The 23,245-nt window shown below is 45.3% G+C and overlaps 1 protein-coding gene across 2 annotated transcripts in view; it reads left to right on the top strand.

The window, feature by feature from the left end:
- CASR (calcium sensing receptor) overlaps positions 1-22,707 on the top strand; it is a 52,562-nt gene extending 29,855 nt beyond the window's left edge. For both annotated transcript variants that reach the window (XM_082206052.1, XM_082206051.1), the window contains exons 5-7: positions 13,114-13,344; positions 17,979-18,102; positions 19,584-22,707. In XM_082206052.1, coding sequence (XP_082062178.1) covers positions 13,114-13,344; positions 17,979-18,102; positions 19,584-21,025 — 1,797 coding nt within the window. In that variant the 3' untranslated portion in view covers positions 21,026-22,707. The remainder of the gene's footprint in view (positions 1-13,113; positions 13,345-17,978; positions 18,103-19,583) is intronic.
- The last annotated feature ends 538 nt before the right edge of the window (positions 22,708-23,245 follow it).

Below are 23,245 nucleotides of genomic sequence, written 5' to 3'. Positions count from 1 at the left end.
GCTTAAAATTGGATAAAGATGGCACCACTGAACATCATGATGTGTCATGGTTTTATTGTCACTAGCACAATATATACTATTTTGTACTTGAAGGAGGGAAGTAGGAGTGTATGGTTGAAATTATGGTTGACAGCAAGATAGGAAATACTGTTAATATAGGAGATGATTTGGGAAAAACCACACTGTGAATGTCGTGACAGGAACCGCCATAACAGAAATGGAAAGGGAGTTAGGAGTTCACAATTTAAGGTGATGTACTGACTGGAAATAGGGACGCGGGTGGCGCTGTGGGTTAAACCACAGAGCCCAGGACTTGCCAATCAGAAGGTCGGTGGTTCGAATTCCTGCGACGGGGTGAGCTCCCGTTGCTCGATCCCTGCTCCTGCCAACCTAGCAGTTCGAAAGCACATCAAAGTGCAAGTAGATAAATAGGTACCGCTTCAGTGGGAAGGTAAACAGCATTTCCATGCGCTGCTCTGGTTCGGCAGAAGCGGCTTAGTCATGCTGGCCACATGACCCGGAAGCTGTACGCCGGCTCCCTCGGCCAATAAAGCGAGATGAGCGCTGCAACCCCAGAGTCGGGCACAACTGGACCTAATGGTCAGGGGTCCCTTTATCTTTACTATTGACTGGAAATAACAGAACAGGATATGGATCTTAAGATATGGGTTAATCCATAAATGACTATAGTTTCAGAGAGTAGCATCAGCCCCATGACATTTTTGCTGTGGGGTCCCAAAGGGTATTATTTGGTCCCCATTTTTAACATCTATATGAAGTTGTGGGGAATGGTCACTGGAAAATTTGGAGAGAGGCTTCACTGGCATGTTGATGATGCACAGCTCTGTTTCTCGGTTGTGTCTGAGTCAGGACAGGACCTAGACTATGACAATGCCACAGATGGGAGACTTAGGTTGAGAGAATAGCAGCTTGCCTTTAGCCACATTGAACATTCATTCACAAAATTAGTTGCCATTCAGCATTTAGTCTCTTCGCCTATTTGATGGTGGTTTTTTGGTGGCATGCTGGGCTGCAGTTTGTCCATTATCATGACTGATTGCTTAGTAATGTCCTCCACACATGTTTGCCCAGCAGTAAGTCTCACTGAGCTAAATGGAGTGTACTCCCAAATAAATGTGCATAGACTTGCCTTCTTAGCACCTTATGAACTACACTACATTAAAAAAATAAAATAAAGCTTACTAGAACGTCTTCTAATGCTGTAAACCATCTTGAGATTAGTGTGGAAGATTATATATAAATGTGTTCTTTAAAAATGCTATGGGTTGTATCCAACAATTAGTCTTCCCCACAGTAGACCCAGTACAGTTTATGTACCCAAGTTAGTCATGTCTACTAATTTTAACAGAGCAGGTCTACTCTGAATAGGATTAATATTGCATATATTGTCATAGAATTGTATCCAAGTGGGACCCTGCATCAGTGTGCTTTAATGGTACAGTGGTACCTTGGGTTACATACGCTTCAGGTTACATACGCTTCAGGTTACAGACTCCGCTAGCCCAGAAATAGTACCTCGGGTTAAGAACTTTGCTTCAGGATGAGAACAGAAATCGTGCGGCGGCGGCAGCAGGAGGCTCCATTAGCTAAAGTGGTGCTTCAGGTTTCAGGTTAAGAACGGACCTCCCGAACGAATTAAGCACTTAACCCGAGGTACCACTGTATAGCATGTATATATGCAACCTACAGAATGTCTGAAGATGGTTTTGCAGTGGGGAATGACAACTGTGTGGTATGGATGGCTGGAACAGAAGGACTGAGATGATGCTCTCCAGGAAACCCACACATACCCAGACGTATTGGTGCTTCCACATAGCAGTTTATTATGGACTTGTGCTGCTCGTTCATGCTAGTTTTGTGTAGCATCTACATGATGCCATCCTCAGATTTTCCCATTTAATCCAGATTTACTGTTTCTGTGGGGCCTTTTTAGTTGACAGATTTTCTGCAGAAATGGTAAATCTGGATTAATGTGGGGCAGAGGAGAGAGAGAGAGAGAGTGAAAGGCAATTTGATTGGAGTTACGTTGCGTGGATTCTGCAAAAAACCCCAAAAAGCGTGAATGAGCAGCTTGTGAGTCCTCAATGAACTGCCACAAAGAAGCACCCTTTGTGTCCCTGCCCTCCTGTTCCAACCACTGCCCTAGTCATTGTCATTCCTCCTGCAAAGTCATCTTCAAACATTCTGCAGGCTACAAAGGGCTGCCGTACATCCAGAAAATCCTGGACATCGCTGGGATTTTGATTCCGAAAATGGTGTCCGGGCGAACATTTAAATGTATGGCATCCCATGTTGTAAGTGGGTTTTTTGTTTTTTGTTTTTTGCCGATTTTATTAAAACTAGCTGGAAAAAAAAGCTCAACAACTTTGACACCCCCCCCCCCAAAAAAAAGGCAACAACGTTTTTGTCTGGATTTACATTTTCTGAAATATGGCAACCCTAGCATACATACATGCCTCCTCCACAAGAGAGTCAGTGGTACCCCGACTCTAGTGGTACCCCATTTACAACTCTTTATTCCCCTCTCCCCCCATTATTCATTTTTATGGTGTACTCTCTAGGTCTCAACCAGTGGAATGTATAGATTCTCCTTCCTGCACGCTTTGCATTTCCCAACGGATGGGGCATTTTTCATAATAATATGTCATCATTGCCTTCCTCTTGAATGAATGCTTTATTTCCCCCCAAAGCATTTTTGAAAAATCCACATCCTCTGCCCTCATCACTGTGTGACTTTTGCAGCTTTTTATAGGTTACAGACTGTCAATGATTAGCCAAAACAATTCACTGTTAAGGACTTGTCATGTATGTTTTGTAACTAAAGATAGAAACATAAATGCCAAAGAATCAATTCAGCGGCGTTTAAAAAGAAGCCCAGTTCATTCAGGGCAACTCTGTGCAAGGGCTAAAGGGGTAAAATTAGTATATTAGGCTAGTAATATGAAACAAAAGGTCTTGTTTTAAGAAGACCATGGGGCAAATGACTGGGGGCTGCTGGTTTGAAATGATGCTCACGGAGAAGGACACCTAATCTTCCAGCTCTCCTGTTGATGCATCTGCTTCCGACTGACAAGAACAGAAACTCTTCTTCGCCTCTCCTCTGTTTAGCACCTGCTTTTAAAACCATGATAGCGGGAAGGGTCATTATCATTTATCACACACAGAGGAAAGGATTTATGAGGGTGTTAATGCGAAGGAAAGAGGGTGCTGTTTACTATTACATTAAATGATGAAGGACATTCTACTTCATTGCTTTCCTCCCATTGGTTTTCCTCTCTTCAATGAAAAAGGAAGAGAGGGGAGGGGTTGGTATTTTCAGTAGCCCTCAATGGGTGGGTTCAGCTAAGGACAGAGATAGAGGTACAATCCTAGCCCTCCTTCCTCAGAAAAAAGTCCCACCCATTTCACTGGGATTTATTTTGAAATAAACACTCTTAACTTGGAAGTGAACAAGCGGCACTGTGGTTTAAAACACTGAGCCTCTTTGGCTTGCTGATCAGAAGGTCAGCGGTTCGAATCCCCGTGCCGGGGTGAGCTCTTGTTGCTCTGTCCCAGCTCCTGCCAACCTAGCAGTTCAAAACCATGCCAAAAGTGCAAGTAGATAAATAGGTACCACTCCGGCGGGAAGGTAAACAGCGTTTCCGTGCACTGCTCTGGTTTCGCCAGAAGCAGCTTAGTCATGCTGGCAACATGACCCAGAAAAACTGTCTGCGGACAAACACCGGTGCCCTCGGCCAGTAAAGCGAGATGAGCGCCGCAACCCCAGAGTCGTTTGCAACTGGACTTAACTGTCAGGGGTCCTTTACCTTTTTAAGTGAACACAGTGGGACTTACATCTGCATAGACATGCGTAGAATTGTAAGTGATTGCAGGCATGGGCTTGGATTAGAGGACTGTGATTGGGTTCATAAATGACAGTATTTTAAGAAGTAAAGATGGAAAGTTATTTTGCAGAGAATATAACAGTGGCAGATGCACTCAGTGCACAGCTAAGGTGCGCTGTTAATGCTCTTTTTTCACAGCCATTCCACACCCTCTGTACAATGAGTCGAAGTCTGTAACTTCCCACGTGAGGGATTTCTGTGCTGTTTGCAGCAGTGGTGCTATCAGTGCGCTCTCCCGCAGCACATCATTCCTGAGCTGCTTCCACAATGGTCATGTATTGTGGAATAGCCACACTTCATTCACTCACTGTTTTTGAGGCATCTGCATGATATTGTGAGTAAAACGTCCTGCTCTTGAGCTTTCCCCCTCAATCTTCTGACACAAAGCACAAAGGAACAAGTGCACAGCCTCCATAGGTAAGGATGACCCCTTGTGCAGCTGTTCCAGTACTTTGCGGAGGGTGGGGATGTTGCTGGTTATGGTCTGTATGGATCCATCTTACCATTTTGTTCTCTGTGGTCTGTCTCTCCTCTCTTGGAGTCAACTCTGTCACTTTAACCTTTCGAAATAGCACTGTCTTTACAACAGTGTCACCCCAGTTGCAGCCACAAGCTGATCACAGTGAGGATTGAGGCTAGTGTGTGTGTGCATTTACGGTAACCCTTTCCCCCATACCATGCTTCAGATGCAAACCACCCTGCCCAATATTTGGGTTAGGGACTGCTTTCTTAGCTGCTGAATATCATTTGAATTCCAGTCATCTGGAAGCAATCCAATAATAATAATAATAATAATAATAATAATAATAATAATAATAATAATTTATTATTTATACCCCGCCCATCTGGCTGGGCTTCCCTAGCCACTCTGGGCGGCTTCCCAAAAAAATATTAAAATACTGTACTACATCAAACATTAAAAGCCTCCCTAAACAGGGCTGCCTTCAGATGTCTTCTAAAAGTCTGGTAGTTGTTGTTCTCTTTGACATCTGGTGGGAGGGCGTTCCACAGGGAGGGCACCACTACCGAGAAGGCCCTCTGCCTAGTTCCCTGTAACTTTGCTTCTCGCAATGAGGGAACCGCCAGAAGGCCCTCGGTGCTGGACCTCAGTGTCCGGGTAGAACGATAGGAGTGGAGACGCTCCTTCAGGTATACTGGACCGAGGCCGTTTAGGGCTTTAAAGGTCAACACCAGCACTTTGAATTGTGCTCGGAAACGTACTGGAAGCCAATGTAGGTCTTTCCAGACCGGTGTTATATGGTCTCGGCAGCCGCTCCCAGTCACCAGTCTGGCTGCCGCATTCTGGATTAGTTGTAGTTTCCAGGTCACCTTCAAAGGTATCCCCACGTAGAGCGCATTGCAGTAGTCAAAGCGGGAGATAACCAGAGCATGCACCACTCTGGCGAGACAGTCTGCGGGCAGGTAAGGTCTCATCATGTGTACCAGATGGAGCTGGCAGACAGCTGCCCTGGACACAGAGTTGACCTGCGCCTCCATGGACAGCTGTGAGTCCAGAATGACTCCCAGGCTGCGCACCTGGTCCTTCAGGGGCACAGTTACCCCATTCAGGACCAGGGAATCCTCCACACCTGCCCGCCTCCTGTCCCCCCAAAACAGTACTTCTGTCTTGTCAGGATTCAACCTCAATCTGTTAGCCGCCATCCATCCTCCAACCGCCTCCAGACACTTCTTGTTTGAAGCAAAACAGCAATGAATAGGTACACTAAGACAACCTATGTCTAGAAGCATCGCTGGTGCGAGGGAGCGATTCCTTACATTTCCTGCGTGTTCAGACCCAGAGACCTCTCCCCTAAATAAAGACACATTTGACTCAAATTTTAGTTTTGTTTTTTGGCAGAATTCAGGCCACAACTTTGTTGATTACAGAAAGTGAGTGGTTGCATAGGCTCTGGTTCGACTAGCTCCCTGCACCCTTGCAGGTAGCGCTGACCCAGAGCTCTGTCATAGGTCAGCCAAGGGTGAACACCTGAGGTAGGCGGAAAGCCCGGGAACGGACTATGTCCACTCCCCAGATGCTCCCCTGGACTCAGGCACGGGCACAACCCCCTCTCGGGGTTGACCAAACCAAGTTGAGTCCCTAGATTCCTTTAACGGAATACCCTTCACATAGGAATGGCGAGACAATTCTCCCATCCCTATCACCTGAACCAGTGCCCATCCGCAACCTTACAAGTTGTGACGATTTGCTATGCGGCAGGTGAAACCCAAATGGCACCAGCCAATCAGTCAAGCGGGGAAAATTCCTGCCATGCCCCTGTCCCAACGACAGATGACACACAACAGCTTAGCAAGGCCAGTTGCAAAATACCCTACATATAGGGAGAGGTGGGCGGGTGTTCCGATGTACGAGCCAAAAGAGGAAGCTCTGGGTCACGTGCATAGGCATATATAGGTCCCTCGATCCATCTAGACTGCACCCCATTGGCCAGATTAAACCCAGCAACGAGGGACCTACCAATCGGGTGTTGTAGCTTGTCCAGTATTCCCACCCACAACACAGGAGGTCCGTCTCCAGGTCTCACCGCAACACATGCCCTCTTTGAGGGAGGACACACTTTCCCTTTGATAAATTGGACTCTGATCCAAATATTTTGTTGTGTTACACAGTTCTCACTCCCCCACCCCCCGGGTGAGATGCGCCCAGGCAACACTTGGACAGGGCTTTTTTCCAGGTTGAACTCAGTTCCGGCACCTCTCAGGTGGCCACCATTGCCATTATAAGAGAACAAGGGAGGTGTTCATGGTGAGTTCTGGCACCTCTTTTTCTAGAAAAATAGAAGTGCCCTTGGAGATTCATTTGGTTGGGAAAGCACAAGAGAATTATGTTGTCTTAGTAATAGTTTGCTTACAGATATATAAGCATATAGGAAGCAAACCATAACTCTTACTTGAGTTGGCAGTAGATCACCTAACCCTGTAGCAAATTTACAGAGAGAGACTTTATGTCTCAAGGTACATCATCCGTCACCTCACAGCTACAAATTTTCACCCTAAATTCAAAATGTCAGATTTGGCTTCAGATGGTTTCTCTATCCTGTCCGGTCTAGTTTTGTGGGGTGTAAACTTCTCAAACTCTTGATGATTTTAGATTCCAAAAGCAGAAGAGAGGGTGCCACCTTTCAGGTAATTCGCTGGCCACTCACAGAGATCATCAATGCAGACAAATATGCAGAAATAGTAAACTGGAAAATTAGTTTTGGCTTATCGCCACTTCACATTGAGGAAAAGTGTAATGTTCATTACAGACGCTGTCTAATGTCAGTTTCGTTATTTGCATTAGGTACACATTTATTCAGCTAAGCCCTACTCAGCGTAGATCCATAGAAACTAATGAACCTTAGTCATGTATATTTACTTTAATAGGCCTGCTCTGAGTAGGACTAGCGTTGAATACCACCCTTTGATACATGCATATGTATATGTTGCATTTATATCATACCTTTTTCTCTTAAGGAGCTCAAAGCAGTGTATATGGTCTCCTCTAATCCTCACAGCAACCCTGTGCGGTAGATTAGGCTGAGAGGCAGTTGAGTGGGAGTTGAACCCTGGTCTCCCAGGCCTGACACTCTAACCACTATGCCACACTGGTACAGCATTACTCAAATCAAGGGAAGTAATAGTGCCACTGTATTCTGCTCTGGCCAGACCTCACCTGGAGTACTGTGTCCAGTTCTGGGCACCACAGTTCAAGAAGGACACTGACCAACTGGAACGTGTCCAGAGGAGGGCAACCAAAATGGTCCAAGGCCTGGAAACGATGCCTTATGAGGAACAGCTAAGGGAGCTGGGCATGTTTAGCCTGGAGAAGAGGTGGTTAAGGGGTGATATGATAGCCATGTTCAAATATATAAAAGGATGTCACATAGAGGAGGGCGAAAGGTTGTTTTCTGCTGCTCCAGAGAAGCGGACACGGAGCAATGGATCCAAACTACAAGAAAGAAGATTCCACCTAAACATTAGGAAGAACTTCCTGACAGTAAGAGCTGTTTGACAGTGGAATTTGCTGCCAAGGAGTGTGGTGGAGTCTCCTACTTTGGAGGTCTTTAAGCAGAGGCTTGACAACCATATGTCAGGAGTGCTCTGATGGTGTTTCCTGCTTGGCAGGGGGTTGGACTCGATGGCCCTTGTGGTCTCTTCCAACTCTAGGATTCTATGAAATTATAATACTCAAATCACTCAAATACATAAACCAGTCTGACAGTTTTGCACATGGAAGATAAAGCAGGGCTCTATTCAGTGGGAGGCAACGTATTTTGGCACATGGTATATCCTGGCTCAGTCATTGGCATCCCCAGTTCAAAAGATGCACAGAGGACTTTAAGAGAAGAGGACAAGTCAAGCTGTCTCCAGCTACACTAATGTGAGAATATTTGTTTGGAAACAAATGTGTCAGGTTGGTTAGCTGAGCGTGAGCTGGTGGACTGAGCAGATGGTCCAGGTTTTGCTGCTTCTCCTGATTCTGATAACATTTGCCATCTCCCCCTTCCCCATCTTGCTCCTGCCACACTTCCATTTTCATGACATGCTAATATTAGACAAATGCCATTGCAGCACTAGCGAAACAAGAGTGAGGGTGATAGAATAATAGAAACTAGTATCTTTAATAAGAGAATCCTTTTTTTAAAAAAGTCACAAGGTTTTCGGCTCTCATGCAGCTCTTCATCAGGTATTGGGGTTCAGAGCCATATCTCTGTTGCTTTTTCAGTTTCTTTGCTTTGTGTGCACTGGGTGCAAGTAAAAGTTGAATTAGAACTGTAACAGCCGATAATAGTTAGGTTTGCTATACCCAAAAGGCCAAGCAAATGTCTTGTCATCTTGTCCCGTCACATTTGTTGGCACCCGTCTGCTTTGAGAGACAAAGGTGTGCACCTAATAATAATAATAATAATAATAATAATAATAATAATAATAATAATAATTTATTTATACCCTGCCTTTTTCACTGACAAGGATTCAAGGTGGCTTACAGATAAAAATTACCTGCGCTTACCTACATGAACCTATCCAATATACTGCATAAGAGACCAGTTCCACAAAACACTTTTTAAAAACTTTCATGGTAATCTCATCAGTAAACCACAGCAATTTCTAGAACGCTCATCATGCTAGTTATAGTTTCAGGCTGTGCACACATTAGCCCTTACTCAGGTTCCAGTGCGTTCCCACCTTGCTATTTGAAGCCAAGTGCACATGAAGAAGAAAAAGAAGAAGAATCTTTATTTGCATCAGCCATTAGCCATAGCAATAAAACAAAACACAATGTACTGAAGATAGAGGTAAAAACTGGAGGTTTACATGAATAATCAAAGAATAGATCTTACTCTAATTACACTTCAGTTACATATGCTTCAGGTTACAGACTCCGCTAACCCAGAAATAGTACCTCGGGTTAAGAACTTTGCTTCAGGATGAGAACAGAAATCGTGCTCCGGCGGCGTGGCGGCAGCAGGAGGCCCCATTAGCTAAAGTGGTGTTTCAGGTTAAGAACAGTTTCAGGTTAAGAACGGACCTCCGGAACGAATTAAGTACTTAACCTGAGGTACCACTGTATATGTAATCTTGCATAAGTGAAAGCACATCTGTGTACTGGAATTGTTAAATTTTGCAAATAGGGTGCCAACGTATCAAAATGACTAGGTGGAAAATAATCCTATCATGGACAAAATTTCCATATTGTGGCCAAATTATTCTGACGCTCAATATCATATAGGCGATGTCTAATTAAATCATTTGCTGAAGCCCAGCGTTAATAACTGCTGTGGTGATAAACCAGAAAAGTAAAGCTTTTGGATGACAGTCTAAGAAACTGGGCAATTTAGATCTCAAGTGCACATGAACGTCAGCCACAATCCATCTATAGCCTACAGTTTCTTGAGAAATACCGCTGCTTGATGCCTTTTCTCTCAAACCAGCTTCCATCCAATTTGGAAAATGTAAGCCGCAATTAGGGACACGGGTGGCGCTGTGGGTTAAACCACAGAGCCTAGGACTTGCCGATCAGAAGGTTGGCGGTTCAAATCCCCGCGACGGGGTGAGCTCCCGTTGCTCGGTCCCTGCTCCTGCCAACTTAGCAGTTTGAAAGCACCTCAAAGTGCAAGTAGATAAATAGGTACTGCTCCGGCGGGAAGGTAAATGGCGTTTCCGTGCGCTGCTCTGGTTCGCCAGAAGCGGCTTAGTCATGCTGGCCACATGACCCAGAATCTGTACGCCGGCTCCCTCGGCCAATAAAGCGAGATGAGCACCGCAACCCCAGAGTCAGTCACGACTGGACCTAATGGTCAGGGGTCCCTTTACCTTTACCTTTAAGCCGCAATTAAGCTGAGTGGATGGACATTTGAGGCATCCCTTGCGCATGTGTGGATGGCAGCATCACTGAATACGATTTGGGGCTGGAGGGCTGCAAGTGCAGAGAAGCAAGTCACGTAAAGCGCATTGGGTGAAGACTTCCTTGTCCCCTCTGTGACTTAGAATACATCTGGGAAATCCAGCATCACTGTGTTTCAAGTCACTATAGTATGGTTAGTTTTTCACCTTTCTCTTTGAAAACTGTTCTCTGAATAGCTACCATGGCGTTTAAGTAAACAGTATTTTTGTTAGTTAAATTCTTAACTTTTTTGGACTAAGTTATTACAAGCCTTGTATCCTTGGGGACGCGGGTGGCGCTGTGGGTTAAAGCCTCAGCGCCTAGGGCTTGCCGATCGAAAGGTCGGCGGTTCGAATCCCCGCGGCGGGGTGCGCTCCCGCTGCTCGGTCCCAGCGCCTGCCAACCTAGCAGTTCGAAAGCACCCCCGGGGGCAAGTAGATAAATAGGTACCGCTTACCAGCGGGAAGGTAAACGGCGTTCCGTGTGCTGCGCTGGCTCGCCAGATGCAGCTTTGTCACGCTGGCCACGTGACCCGGAAGTGTCTCCGGACAGCGCTGGCCCCCGGCCTCTTGAGTGAGATGGGCGCAGAAACCCCAGAGTCTGTCAAGACTGGCCCGTTCGGGCAGGGGTACCTTTACCTTTACCTATCTCATATTACCCTGTTTTACAAAAAATTAAGCAACCGATCTAAAGGACTGCTTTTTCGCACAAGTCTGTCTGGATACTAAAGTAATCATTAAGGTTAGATGGGTCAGTCCTGAGGCAGACTGTGTCCCTTTTACGCGAGTTCATATGTCCTGTTCAATTTCCATGCGGATTTACCCACACACACACCCAAAACCTGCACACATATGTCGTGTTTATTTTTAACTACTATAAGAATACAAGCTGGTCTGAGATCTGACTTGCACTTAAAACAAAACAAAAACCACAGGCACTAACTTTACCACATGTCACATGTGTGTTGAAAATGTGGCTGGAGAATAATGGCACATGAAGGCTTGCTGTCCCAACCAGGAACCTTGTACTGGAAAAATCATGGCTGCCCCCATCCCACGCCTGCCATGTTTCCAGAAGGCTCTCAGGGACGTTGCTTGCAGCAACAGATAGTCGTCCCTTTTCGCCCATGTCAATAGCCACTACAATATTTCTAGTTGGGACAGCACATCAACACATCATATAACTCTTTTGCAACTAAATTTTCAATGTGAATGATAAGAGTAGCACTTTAAACCACTTTGAGCAGCTGGTACTTGTTTTTAAAAGTGTGTGTGTGTGTGTGTGTGAGAGAGAGAGAGAGAGAGAGAGAGAAGTCAGCCCTCAGACCACATGAAACAAATTTGTTGTGGTGCTTTTTCAATTGTGGTGCCCTGTGTGTACTATTTTTCTTCTCAACGTTCTTTTAACACCAGACAAAGACTTTTTCATTTAACCACGCTCACCAATTTGCCATTTTAAGCTGATTTTAATCTACTAGTTTTTGACAAGTACTGTTGGTGTTTTGTTTTTTGTTTTGTTTTGTTGTTTTTGTTTTTTGTTCTGCTCAGGTTTTACCGTTCTGCTACTGTTTTTATCTTGATACTGTATTTTAATGGTGTGAGACATCCTGGAAGTTCTTAAAACTGAAAGGTGGCATAAGCACATTTTGGGTTTTTTTAATTAAAAAAAAATCAGCACACAACTTAGCTCACTTAAAAAATAAGTATGTGTTTGCGTTCATTTTCAAGCATTCCATGGAAATACTTGAAAAGACTTGAGAGGTGTTTTTTTAAAGGCATTTAGAATCATAGAGTTGGAAGAGACCACAAGGGCCATCGAGTCCAACCCCCTGCCAAGCAGGAAACACCATCAGAGCACTCCTGACATATGGTTGTCAAGCCTCTGCTTAAAGACCTCCAAAGAAGGAGACTCCACCACACTCCTTGGCAGCAAATTCCACTGTCAAACAGCTCTTACTGTCAGGAAGTTTTTCCTAATGTTTAGGTGGAATCTTCTTTCTTGTAGTTTGGATCCATTGCTCCGTGTCCGCTTCTCTGGAGCATCAGGAATCTTTTGCCCAACATGAGACTCAGACTCACAACTCTGGGATTAAGAGTCTCATGTGCTACCAACTGAACTTTCTCAACCAAACACATTCTTTTATCTCACACCCTTCCACTACCAGCCCTTTCCCCACCACAAATACCACTGAGAAGATTAAAGTGAAAAGAAAAAAATTGGGAGGCACAGAAAACTACAAATCCTATGCTTCCTGGCAGAACTGAATATCCCTGGTCCCTGAAAACTCCCTAACAGTGATGCCATTTCCAGTTGAAGAGAGGCTAGTCAAGTGTCTCTAATAAGTCTTCCCCCAGCATCTATAGCCCCCTCTCCCTTCTCAAAAATAAGAGGTTTATTTTAATTGGGGGGGGTCATAGAATTGGAAGGGGTCACAAGGTTCATCTAGTCAAGAGTTTCTAAAACATGAGTCTCCAGCTGTTTTTGACTACAACTCCCATCATCCATGACCACTGGTTCTGCTAGCTAGGGATGATGGGAGTTGTAGTCCAAAACAGCTGGAGACTCAAGTTTGGGAAACCCCAGTCTAGTCCAACCCCTTTGCAATGCAGGAATATCATCTCACACCCATTTGCAAAAGGATGTATAAAACAACCCAAGCATTTGACAAGTAAACGTTTCAGCAGCACCAGCTGCCATTTCTGTTTCTACCTAACTTCAGGCATTTTAATGGCTTTTGATTTTGGCACAGCAGGGTTGGTCCGTCAAAAGATGCCAGTATCAGTGATGGCCTGATTTAGCCTCTATCTGTATCCTTCTCCGTAGGTACTGAAGCACCTGCGGCACTTGAACTTCACAAACAACATGGGAGAGCAAGTGGATTTTGACGAATCGGGGGGCCTGATAGGGAATTACTCCATCATCAATTGGCACCTGTCACCAGAGGACGGCTCCATTGTCTTTGAGGAAGTTGGACACTATAATGTTTATGCCAAGAAAGGAGAGAGGCTGTTTATCAATGAGAACAAGATTCTGTGGAGTGGGTTTTCGAAGGAGGTAAGAGACACCAGCCACCCCAAACTAACATTAATATTTATCAACCTTTCCCACAAGGTCCACAGATCTTTTTGGGCTGAAATTCTTTCCTATAGCCAATGGCAAGGTTCTGTTTTCTTGGGTCCTGCTGCACAGAAGGGGGGGGGAATGCATCGTTTTTGTTGCCGCTGCCTGGTTTTATGTGGGTGAGCAGCAGGCAAAGTGTGCCTATGTGTGTAGTATCAGTTCCTGTCCTCCAATTCATAGTGCTGGTGTTGCCATTTTGAATGCTGTATAGCAGTGTTTCCCAAAGTGTGGTATATGTACCCTTGAGGGTTCCATAGGTAGATGGCAGAACTCTTTATTTTACTTTATCATAGTCTTTCTAGCTGCAGAAAACAATCCAAAGATATAATAATAATAATAATAATAATAATAATAATAATAATAATATCTTTATTGTCATTGCCCCCATCGGGGACAACGAAATTACTTGACTGCTCCATAAAAACACTAATTAAACAATACAGTATAATACAGCAAGGAAGATTAGATGACTTTCAAAGTCCAGGCTTCCCATTCAGGGCCGAGATCGCTCTGGAGAAGAAGCTGTTCTTAAGACGGCTCGTTCTTGTCTTCATCGTCCTGTATCTCCGTCCCGACGGCAGGAGCTCGAAGAGACAGTGACCAGGATGCGATGGATCTTTTACTATGTCCAGTGCCTTCCCATGGCACCTTGTGGCATAAATCTGCTCTAAGGTGGAGAGTGGGCAGCCAACAATGCTCTCTGCTGCCTTAACAACCCTGCACAACCCCAACCTGTCCTGGGTAGTACAGCTTCCGTACCACACACATAAGCCATAAGTGAGCACGCTCTCAATGGCACAGTGATAGAAGGCAAGCAGCAGTTTCTGCGGAAGATGGTTTTTTCTTAGTATTCTCAAAAAGTACAGTCTCTGCTGCGCCTTCTTCACAAGCCCCCTTGTGTTGACACTCCAGGACAGATCCTCTTGTAATTCAATGCCCAAAAATCTGAACGTTGTTACCCTCTCCACACAGACCCTATCAATCAAAAGTGGCTGGACGTTGCTCTTCTGTCTCCTGAAGTCCACCACAAGCTCCTTTGTCTTCCTTGTATTTATGAGCAAGTTCTTAGCTCTACACCACTCTGTCAGCCGCTCCACCTCATCTCCTCATCCTCATCTAATAGCCTTAATAGCATTATTAAAACTGCGCCTGTAAGACTAAATTCTCAAAAGGGGTATGCGATTATTGGGGAACACTGCCATTAAACAACATGAGGCATCTGCCTCAGGTGGCAGCTGCTGAGGGGTGGCAGTGAGGCGTTAGAGGACAGAGCTGGGTGTGCCCTGCACCTGCCTCCCTGAGATCCCTCCTGTTGCTATAAGCCCCTTTTGTCCCGCTCCTTTCCACTGATCTCCCAGCTCTGTGCCTGGTGCTAGAATCACAAGTGCATTGAGCTTTTTGGGGGGTCCTTCCTACCTCTGAGCGCCAGCAATGCTTTCAAAGGAAGGCATACAGATTTACACACAGCCTCAAGCTGCTGTTGCCTTGCTATTTAGTAGTTAATTAAATTGCTCCTATGTTGTTATACATAGGGCTCATCCAGACTTGCCCTTGCTCTCTTGCTTTGCCTTGGCGAAACCCGATCTTTACCACTGAGTTGGAGCAAATGTCTATCAAGTGGATTGAAGTTTGTTCCGATTGATCGCTAAAGAGCAGGTTTTCCAGGAGAAAGCAGGTCATTGGGTTGTTGTTTTTATTTTTATTTTGGATTTTGTGGTTTTATATTTTGATTTTATTATGCAAACCGCCCTGAAACCTGCGGGTATAGGGCAGTTGAAGAAGAAGAAGAAGAAGAAGAAGAAGAAGAAGAAGAAGAAGAAGAAGAAGAAGAAGACAAGGACATAACTGCTTGGATAGACCTGTCCCTAGAAAGTGCGGGACAAGCAGGAAACTGCTTGGACTCGTGATTTCTGGGCGCAAGACAAGTGCAGGTCTGGATGAGACCAGAGCTGGCAAATTGTTGTGGTTCCTGAGGGGGAAAGGCCACTCCATGAAATTGTTCAAATGCTAAGCAACATTCAGCACCGGACCACTGTTTCGAAAGTCACAGTTTTGATTTCTGCTTCCACCTTGTGGCTCTTTGGTATACGTGCAGAAATCTGCCATTAGATCGTGTGTGGCAGTTCCCTGCAATGCCAGGCAGCAAGGATTGCTGGGGTGATGCACAGCATGGATTCTGAGCTTGTTTGCTCTCTAACGCAAAGCTAAGTTGGGGCAACAGCTGTTGTGCATATCAGCACGATGCTGCCTTTGAGAGCTACACCACCATGGAAATTTCTTGCCGCTGGCAATGAGAAACAACCCATTACCGTGTTAGATACTGACAGACAGTGCAGATTCTAAGCCATCAGCAGTACAAAGATCACCCTTGTGTTTTATCATTTTTCAAGTCAATTTGGGGCTCACATTTTGGAGGAACAGGCACACCATTCCCTACCCACACCCCAGCCCACAATATGGTTATACCTCTCTAGAGTCCCCTATGACAATCTTGCTGTCACCAACCCATCCTTTGAAGAAGCTGCAAGGACCACAGTGTCCCAGGAGAAGCAGCAGCAGACACTGTCTTCTGCCTCCTCTCTCCAGCTAGTGGTAAGGACTGGGCCCCTTGGCAAGGATCAAGGCTTTCTGGGAAATGATATATAATGAACTGAAAAAGGTATTTAAATATACTTTCCCGAAGAAACCAGAGGCCTTTCTCCTGGACATAGTTGGCCAATCAGTGTTAAAGAAGAATAGAACTTTTTTTATGCATGCTACAGCAGCAGCAAGAATTCTCATCGGAAAGCATTGGAAGACACAAGATCTACCCACCTTGGAAGAATGGCAGATGCAACTAATAGACTATATGGAGATGGCGGAAATGACTGGCAGAATCCGAGACCAGGGAGAAGAGTTGGTGGAAGAAGATTGGAGGAAATTTAAAACTTATTTGCAGAAATATTGTAAAATTTTTGAATGCTGATGACATTGAAATGAATTGAAGGGGTTCTAGCAACAAGGTAAAATGTAAGATGGGATCAATAATAGATAAACTAAAAGGACATGAATTTGCTGAACCAATTTCTAAAAGGGATACAAAAATGGGAGACGTGAGGAAGTCAGGAAAATAAGTTAACTAAAGATGAGAAATTAAGAAAGAGGGAATTTTTGTTTTCTTATATATGTGTTTTTTCTTTTTCTTTCTTTGTATTTAATGTCTGTATTTTTGTATTTTGTAATTTTGTATCTTTTTCGTTTTTGTATTTTTCTAAACTTTTCTATTGATAAAACCTAATAAAATATTATATATATATATAAAAAAATAAGGACTGGGCCCCTTGGGTGGAGGGGCCCCTCCTTGGTTCTGCCACCTGCAAAAGCAGCAGCATCGACCTCACATCGTCTGCACAGAGGGACGGAGCTGGTGACATGGGCAGCTGCCACTCCTTTCTTAAAGCCTTTGCCACTTAACCAATATTCTATATTGTATTTCTTGCACACCGCTTAGAGATGATTGCAGTTAAGCAGTACATAAATCGCTTTAATAGAATGGAATCAAAGAATATAAGTAAAAGAGCGGTAGCTACTTGCTTGCCTGGTGAAGAAAGGGGCAATAAATGCACCAACCACTGATTCTCCTTTTTTCTGAACATAAATTTTTATTGGTTTTCAAACAGCTTAACAAATTCAATCCAATTTCAATGCAGTGTTCCCTTAAGATTTTGGCTTCCCACCCTCCCATGATGTTTCTATTCAGATAATTAATCTACTGCCCTAAAGGTAGTATTTCTCTAAAACATCTGTCCTACATTACATTCCTTTATCATTCTCATTCCTTTGCTTCAAGTCCTGCCTTCCATTTCATTTGCCTATAATATTTTCTCAGATAATCAGAAAAGGGTCTCCATTCAAGCCTTTCTTCTTTTTGCTCTCTGATTTCGGACGCCAATTTCGCCATCTCCTGTCTCTCCCCTTTCTGCTGCTGCTCGTGGTCAGCGCTGCTACTCCCTTGCCAATTTGCTCAGGTGAATGGTTGGCAGTGGAAGAGAAGTGGCTACAGTCTCCAACTGGCCTCTGCCTCAGTGGAAAAGGGGAGGCGCTGCCACCACAGACAGTGGCATCAAGTAGTTGGCAGGCCTGCTATCAACCCTCTGTGAGCAGCAGCCTCCACCAGGAGGTCTTTGCCTCATACCTGTTCCTGCTTGGTGAAGTTCAGTTTCTCACCTCAGTCCCTGGAATGAATTGGAGCAAAGCATCTTTGTTAAGTTGTGGGTGAACATATCAGACGACACAGCGATTCTTCAAACAGCTCTTCTTTATTCTGAGGCCAGAACTGAACTGAACTGAAGGGCTCAGTCAGCCTGCTTATATAGAGCTCCAGTACCTTGCTACTGTAACAACTTTCTAAAACTATCCAATCACTGAACGTCACTTTTGATCCTTCATTTGCATAACTATCTACAGTATCCCCCTGCTGGCCCAAGATGAGCACTTCAGTACATAACAATCTTTATCTAGATTTTCACTCTCTTCCTGATGACTGTGCCTCTTTCTGCTCACGGTTGGTTTGTTTTTAATTCCTCCAGGTGCCGTTCTCCAACTGCAGCAAAGACTGCCCGCCAGGCAGAAGAAAAGGCATTCTCGAAGGGACAGCTACTTGTTGTTTTGAATGTGTGGAATGCACTGACGGGGAGATCAGTGATGAGACAGGTATGGTCCGATGCTTTGCTCTTTTCTGCTTGGAGACATTTCCCAAGATGGAGTTGGAAAACGTATTTTGAAACTGAAGCCCACAGTCAAAAGGTTTTGGCAAATTGTGGATGTAGCAGTGTTGTCGCAGAACCTCTGGAAGAATTTCATGGCCTCGTTGAGGGAAGTCAGTTGTCACAGCAACAAAATAGGAAGGTGTTTGTTTTGAGTGGTAGAATCAATAGTAGATCACAGCTCTTAGAAACTTTGTTTGCTGTGCCTTCACCCCTTGGTAATATGTCCTGAGCAAGGACAAAATTTGGCTTTTTTATTGATCTTCTCAGTAGGTAGCCTTCTTCCGCCGCTGCTGCTGCTGCTTCTTCTTCTTCTTCTTCTTCTTCTTCTTCTTCTTCTTCTTCTTCTTCTTCTTCTTCTTCTTCTTCCCCTCCTCTGCTTGTCAACCTGTGTGGAGAAACTGCCCACATTGCGCTAAATTGGGCGCTCCCTGGAACTGTCTGTATCTCAGCCAGGTACCATTTCTGGCCTAGTTTTAAGGTGGCAAACGTGCATTCTGGGGCATCATGATGGAAGCACATGACAGAAAACTAGTGTGTCAGAGAGAAGCCTAGTTACAATCCCTGGCACCCTGGTTTTCTGTATGGAGGAAATTTATATGGAAATGCTGATTTACCACTATAGTGCCATCTAGGCCTGGAACTGCCTTCATATTTTTAACGAAGGGGAATAATTTGTAAAAGAATGAGCTTTCCTCTTATCATCTACTGCCTGTCCCTTTTTCTGTATATCTGTGGCCTTTTAGAAGTGGATGGAATGTTTGTAATGTATTGGGTCATCATCTTTATTGCCCCCCCCCCCCCGTTTTAATGTGGGCTTTTGTTTATTTTTGTTTGGTTGCTTGTTTGGTCACAAGTCACTTCAGGTTGCATTGGGCAAGATAAAGTATCTAACAAATTTAATAAAATGATGATGATGATAAGGTTAGCTGATACAGGTGTTGTGGCCCTCTGTGCATAGAGCCTGCAGGGGCAACTACAACCCTGACACCCCTCAAGGGCTCATGTTCTAGGGGTCTTGCACCAGACCCCCATCTACCGCTCAACATTACACAAACAAAGAAAAAAGACGAATGAGACCTTGCAGGTCACCTCAACCTAATGCAATGACTTAGCCAGGCCCTATATTGTAATTTTGACAGATGTTTAATGTTCTTAAGCTTGTAAAATTGCATGTGTGTTTTAATATTTATTCATTGCTTCATGTAATTTGTTGATGTAACCTGCCCTGGGGTCCTAGATCACTTTAATAATTAAATAAAATGAGCCAGAGTTGGTCAACTCTCAGGCAGCGTATAAGACAATATGCAACACACATGCTGTTGAGGTTCAGATTTTTTTTTTGTTCTTTCTTTCTTTCTTTCTTTCTTTCTTTCTTTCTTTCTTTCTTTCTTTTTCTCTCTCTCAAGAGTGTCTTGTCTTTTCCAGATGCTAGTGCCTGTGAGAGGTGTGATGAAGACTTCTGGTCCAACGAAAACCACACGTTCTGCATTCCCAAGCAAATAGAATTTTTGTCTTGGACAGAGCCGTTTGGGATTGCGCTCACCCTCTTCGCTATACTAGGCATCTTCCTCACATCGTTTGTCCTAGGGGTCTTCACCAGATTTCGCAACACACCCATCGTCAAGGCCACAAACCGTGAACTCTCTTACCTCCTCCTCTTCTCCTTGCTTTGCTGCTTCTCCAGCTCCCTTTTCTTCATCGGGGAGCCCCAGGACTGGAACTGCCGCTTACGGCAGCCGGCCTTTGGCATCAGCTTTGTCCTCTGCATCTCCTGCATCCTGGTGAAGACCAACCGCGTCCTCCTGGTCTTTGAGGCCAAGATACCCACAAGCCTTCATCGCAAGTGGTGGGGCCTTAACCTCCAGTTCCTCCTGGTCTTCCTGTGCACTTTTGTGCAGATAGTCATCTGTGTCATCTGGCTCTATACGGCTCCCCCTTCCAGCTATCGGAATCATGAACTGGAGGACGAGATCATCTTCATCACCTGCAATGAGGGCTCCTTGATGGCGCTGGGCTTCTTGATCGGCTACACATGCCTCCTGGCCGCCATCTGCTTCTTCTTCGCTTTCAAGTCCCGCAAGCTGCCCGAGAACTTCAACGAGGCCAAATTCATCACCTTCAGCATGCTGATCTTCTTCATTGTTTGGATCTCTTTCATCCCAGCTTACGCCAGCACCTACGGCAAATTTGTCTCGGCGGTGGAGGTGATCGCTATCCTGGCTGCCAGCTTTGGGCAGCTGGCTTGCATCTTCTTCAACAAGGTCTACATCATCCTCTTCAAGCCCTCGCGCAACACCATCGAGGAGGTGCGCTCCAGCACCGCTGCGCACGCCTTCAAGGTGGCTGCCAAGGCTACGCTGCGGCGCAGCAATGTGTCCCGCAAGAGGTCCAACAGTCTTGGCGGCTCCACAGCCTCGACGCCATCCTCGTCCATCAGCAGTAAAAGCAACCATGAAAATCCCTTTTCACTGCCAAGTCCAGTGGACCAGCAGCAGCCACATGGGTGCAAGCAAAAGGTGAGTTTTGGCGGTGGGACTGTTACTTTCTCGCTGAGCTTCGAGGAGCACCAGACAAATGCAGTAGCCAACCGGAATGCAAAGCACAGGAACTCACTGGAAGCCCAAAACAGCGACGACAGCCTCATGCGCCACAAGGCCCTGCTTCCTCTGCAACCCAGCGAACCACGAGGCAACGAGCCCAACTTCCAGATGCCCTCAATTCAAGACTCCAACACACAGGAACCAGTAATGGCAGAAGCCAAGCAAGAAGTGCAAAACTCGGAAGAAGAGCAGCCTTCTTTGTCAGATGCATACTTGCGGGATTTTGTAGGCAATGACTCCATCCTAGAGAACGCCATTCATTCATAATCAGAGAAAAAGGAGTCTGTTTCCCCCGCTCTTCTCTAAAACGGGGGGAAAGGACTGGATACGTCTGCAACACAGCCAGCCACTTCTTAGGGTTAGAAACAGCAGGATAAACTCACCTCCAGAGGGCTGTTGAGGGTGGGAGGGGGAAGAAAATGCCTAGTGATAATTTTAGTGAACACCTGTGCTGGTTGTGGAAGATATGAGGAGAAGAAACCCGTTGGAAGGACTAGTACCCCCCCCCCCAAGCTGGGTTTTAGCAGATTTTTGTGTGGAGTTTATCATCGTTCTACCCTAGTGGTCTAAGGCCACCAACGTGCTGGTTAGTGAACATCTCTGAACAGTTCTAGTAACGTGCTCTGCTTTTACACTGATGTATATTATCCCTTTTCTTCGTGGCGTGTAATAGCCCCTCTTTATATGTAAATCTGCTTAGCCATATTGCAACGAGGAAAACCTTTCTGCTTTACACAAAACAGGACATGTGGTTTGACTTAGGGGAACCTAGGCCCTAGGCAAACATGCTAAATGAATTTCAGCTGTTGCCCTCCACGTGTAAAGTATTTAAAAATAAGAAGGCATCGCTCCTTGTATTTGCAATCAAAAGATTAGCCGTTTTATGCTGTTCCCAATGTCTCATAAAAGAGGAATAACGTCCTGAGAAACATCGCTGCTTTATGCAGAGCTGCTGTCCTCCCAGAGATGCATGCCCAGGGTTGACTCACTTGGTGGGCAAAAAGGAAGGGCAGCCTGTGCTCCTGGGGAATTTACAGAGATCTCAGTAACATGTGCCCATAACTTAATTTAGGCTACTGTTGTTATGGCTTCTGTGCTGCAAATGGCTGGCATTTTATTACAGCAGGGGTCACCCATCCTCTTGGGCACATTTGCAAACCAGGTACCGTATTTTTCGCTCCATAAGACGCACCTAGTTTTTAAAGGAGGAAAACGGGGGGGGGATATTCTGAATCAAATGTTGTACTAAACTATTTAATAAACTACCGGTATATCAGAGTGAGAGGGACAGGAGCTGTATGTTTCTTTAGCGTGCGTGCTCAAGGAGCGACGAGCGGGGAGGCAGCACGCCCCCAGACAGACCCAACACAGGAACCCCAGCAGCCTCCTCTCGTGTAAGCGGCTCCTCTCCCGCTTTGCTGCTTCAAAGCGAGCCACGGAGGAGGGAAGGAAGGGGAGCCATGGATCCTTTGCTCGCGACTGCAGCAGGATCCAACTGCCGTCCATAGGCATTTACTCCATAAGACGCACAGACATTTTCCCTTACTTGTTAGGAGAAAAAAAGTGCGTCTTATGGAGCGAAAAATACGGTACATCATTGTGGATGCCCCCCCCCCCAGCCACACACAGAGCAGCCATTTCAGTTGGCTACAACAGAATGCTTCTTTCAAGTCTAATTCGAGCAGGTGTCCAGGATCCTTTTTGGGTGCTTCTGCACCCATAACTGCCTCATTGGTCAGCTCTGCTCTGCCATTTGTACTGTTCTGTGTTAACTTCTGTCAGACCCATGGCTCTTTTGGGGAGTAACCCAATACATTTGCAGGCATAATTGGGCTAACAACTAAGCATGAAAGGAAGGAGACAGTCTAAAAGAAAAGGCTCTGAAAAGTGAGGAGTCGCATCCCCAAGGAGGCCTCATTGAACTTCTCATGGCTGCAGAAGCATACGGTCATTACAGTGGTGCCTCGCAAGACAAAAAGAATCCGTTCTGTGATTCTCTTCGTCTAGCGGTTTCTTCGTCTTGCGAAGCAAGCCCATTGAAGGATTAGCGGATTAGCGCTATTAGTGGCTTTTAGCAGCTTTTAGCAGCTTATCTGCTGATCGGATCAGCTGATAAGCGGCTTAGTGGCTTAGAAAAAAGGGGGGGGAGGAAAAAAAACCAGCAGGAACTCGCAAGACATTGTCGTCTTGCGAAGCAAGCCCATAGGAAATTTGTTTTGCGAAGCACCTCCAAAACGGAAAACTCTTTCGTCTAGCGAGTTTTCCGTCTTGCGAGGCATTCGTCTTGAGTGGCACCACTGTAATTACCTGAGGTTTCCCAAGTCATGTGTCTAGCAAGTTAAAACAATATTTATAGCAAACAGTTCAGGGAATAATAACCAGGCCCCAGGGCACTGAGGATCATTTTGGAGATTAAATACCTGGAAAGCTAGGCTCTATTGCAGCTGACAGCCCAGGGTCCTTCAAAAAGCTTCTCCAAGGAAATGT

The sequence above is a fragment of the Podarcis vaucheri genome (assembly GCF_965113315.1).
Source record: "Podarcis vaucheri genome assembly, chromosome: 17".
NCBI classification, from domain to species: Eukaryota; Metazoa; Chordata; class Lepidosauria; order Squamata; family Lacertidae; genus Podarcis; species Podarcis vaucheri.
The sequence above is the reverse complement of the archived record's forward strand: the minus strand, read 5'-3'. Positions and strand labels throughout refer to the sequence as shown.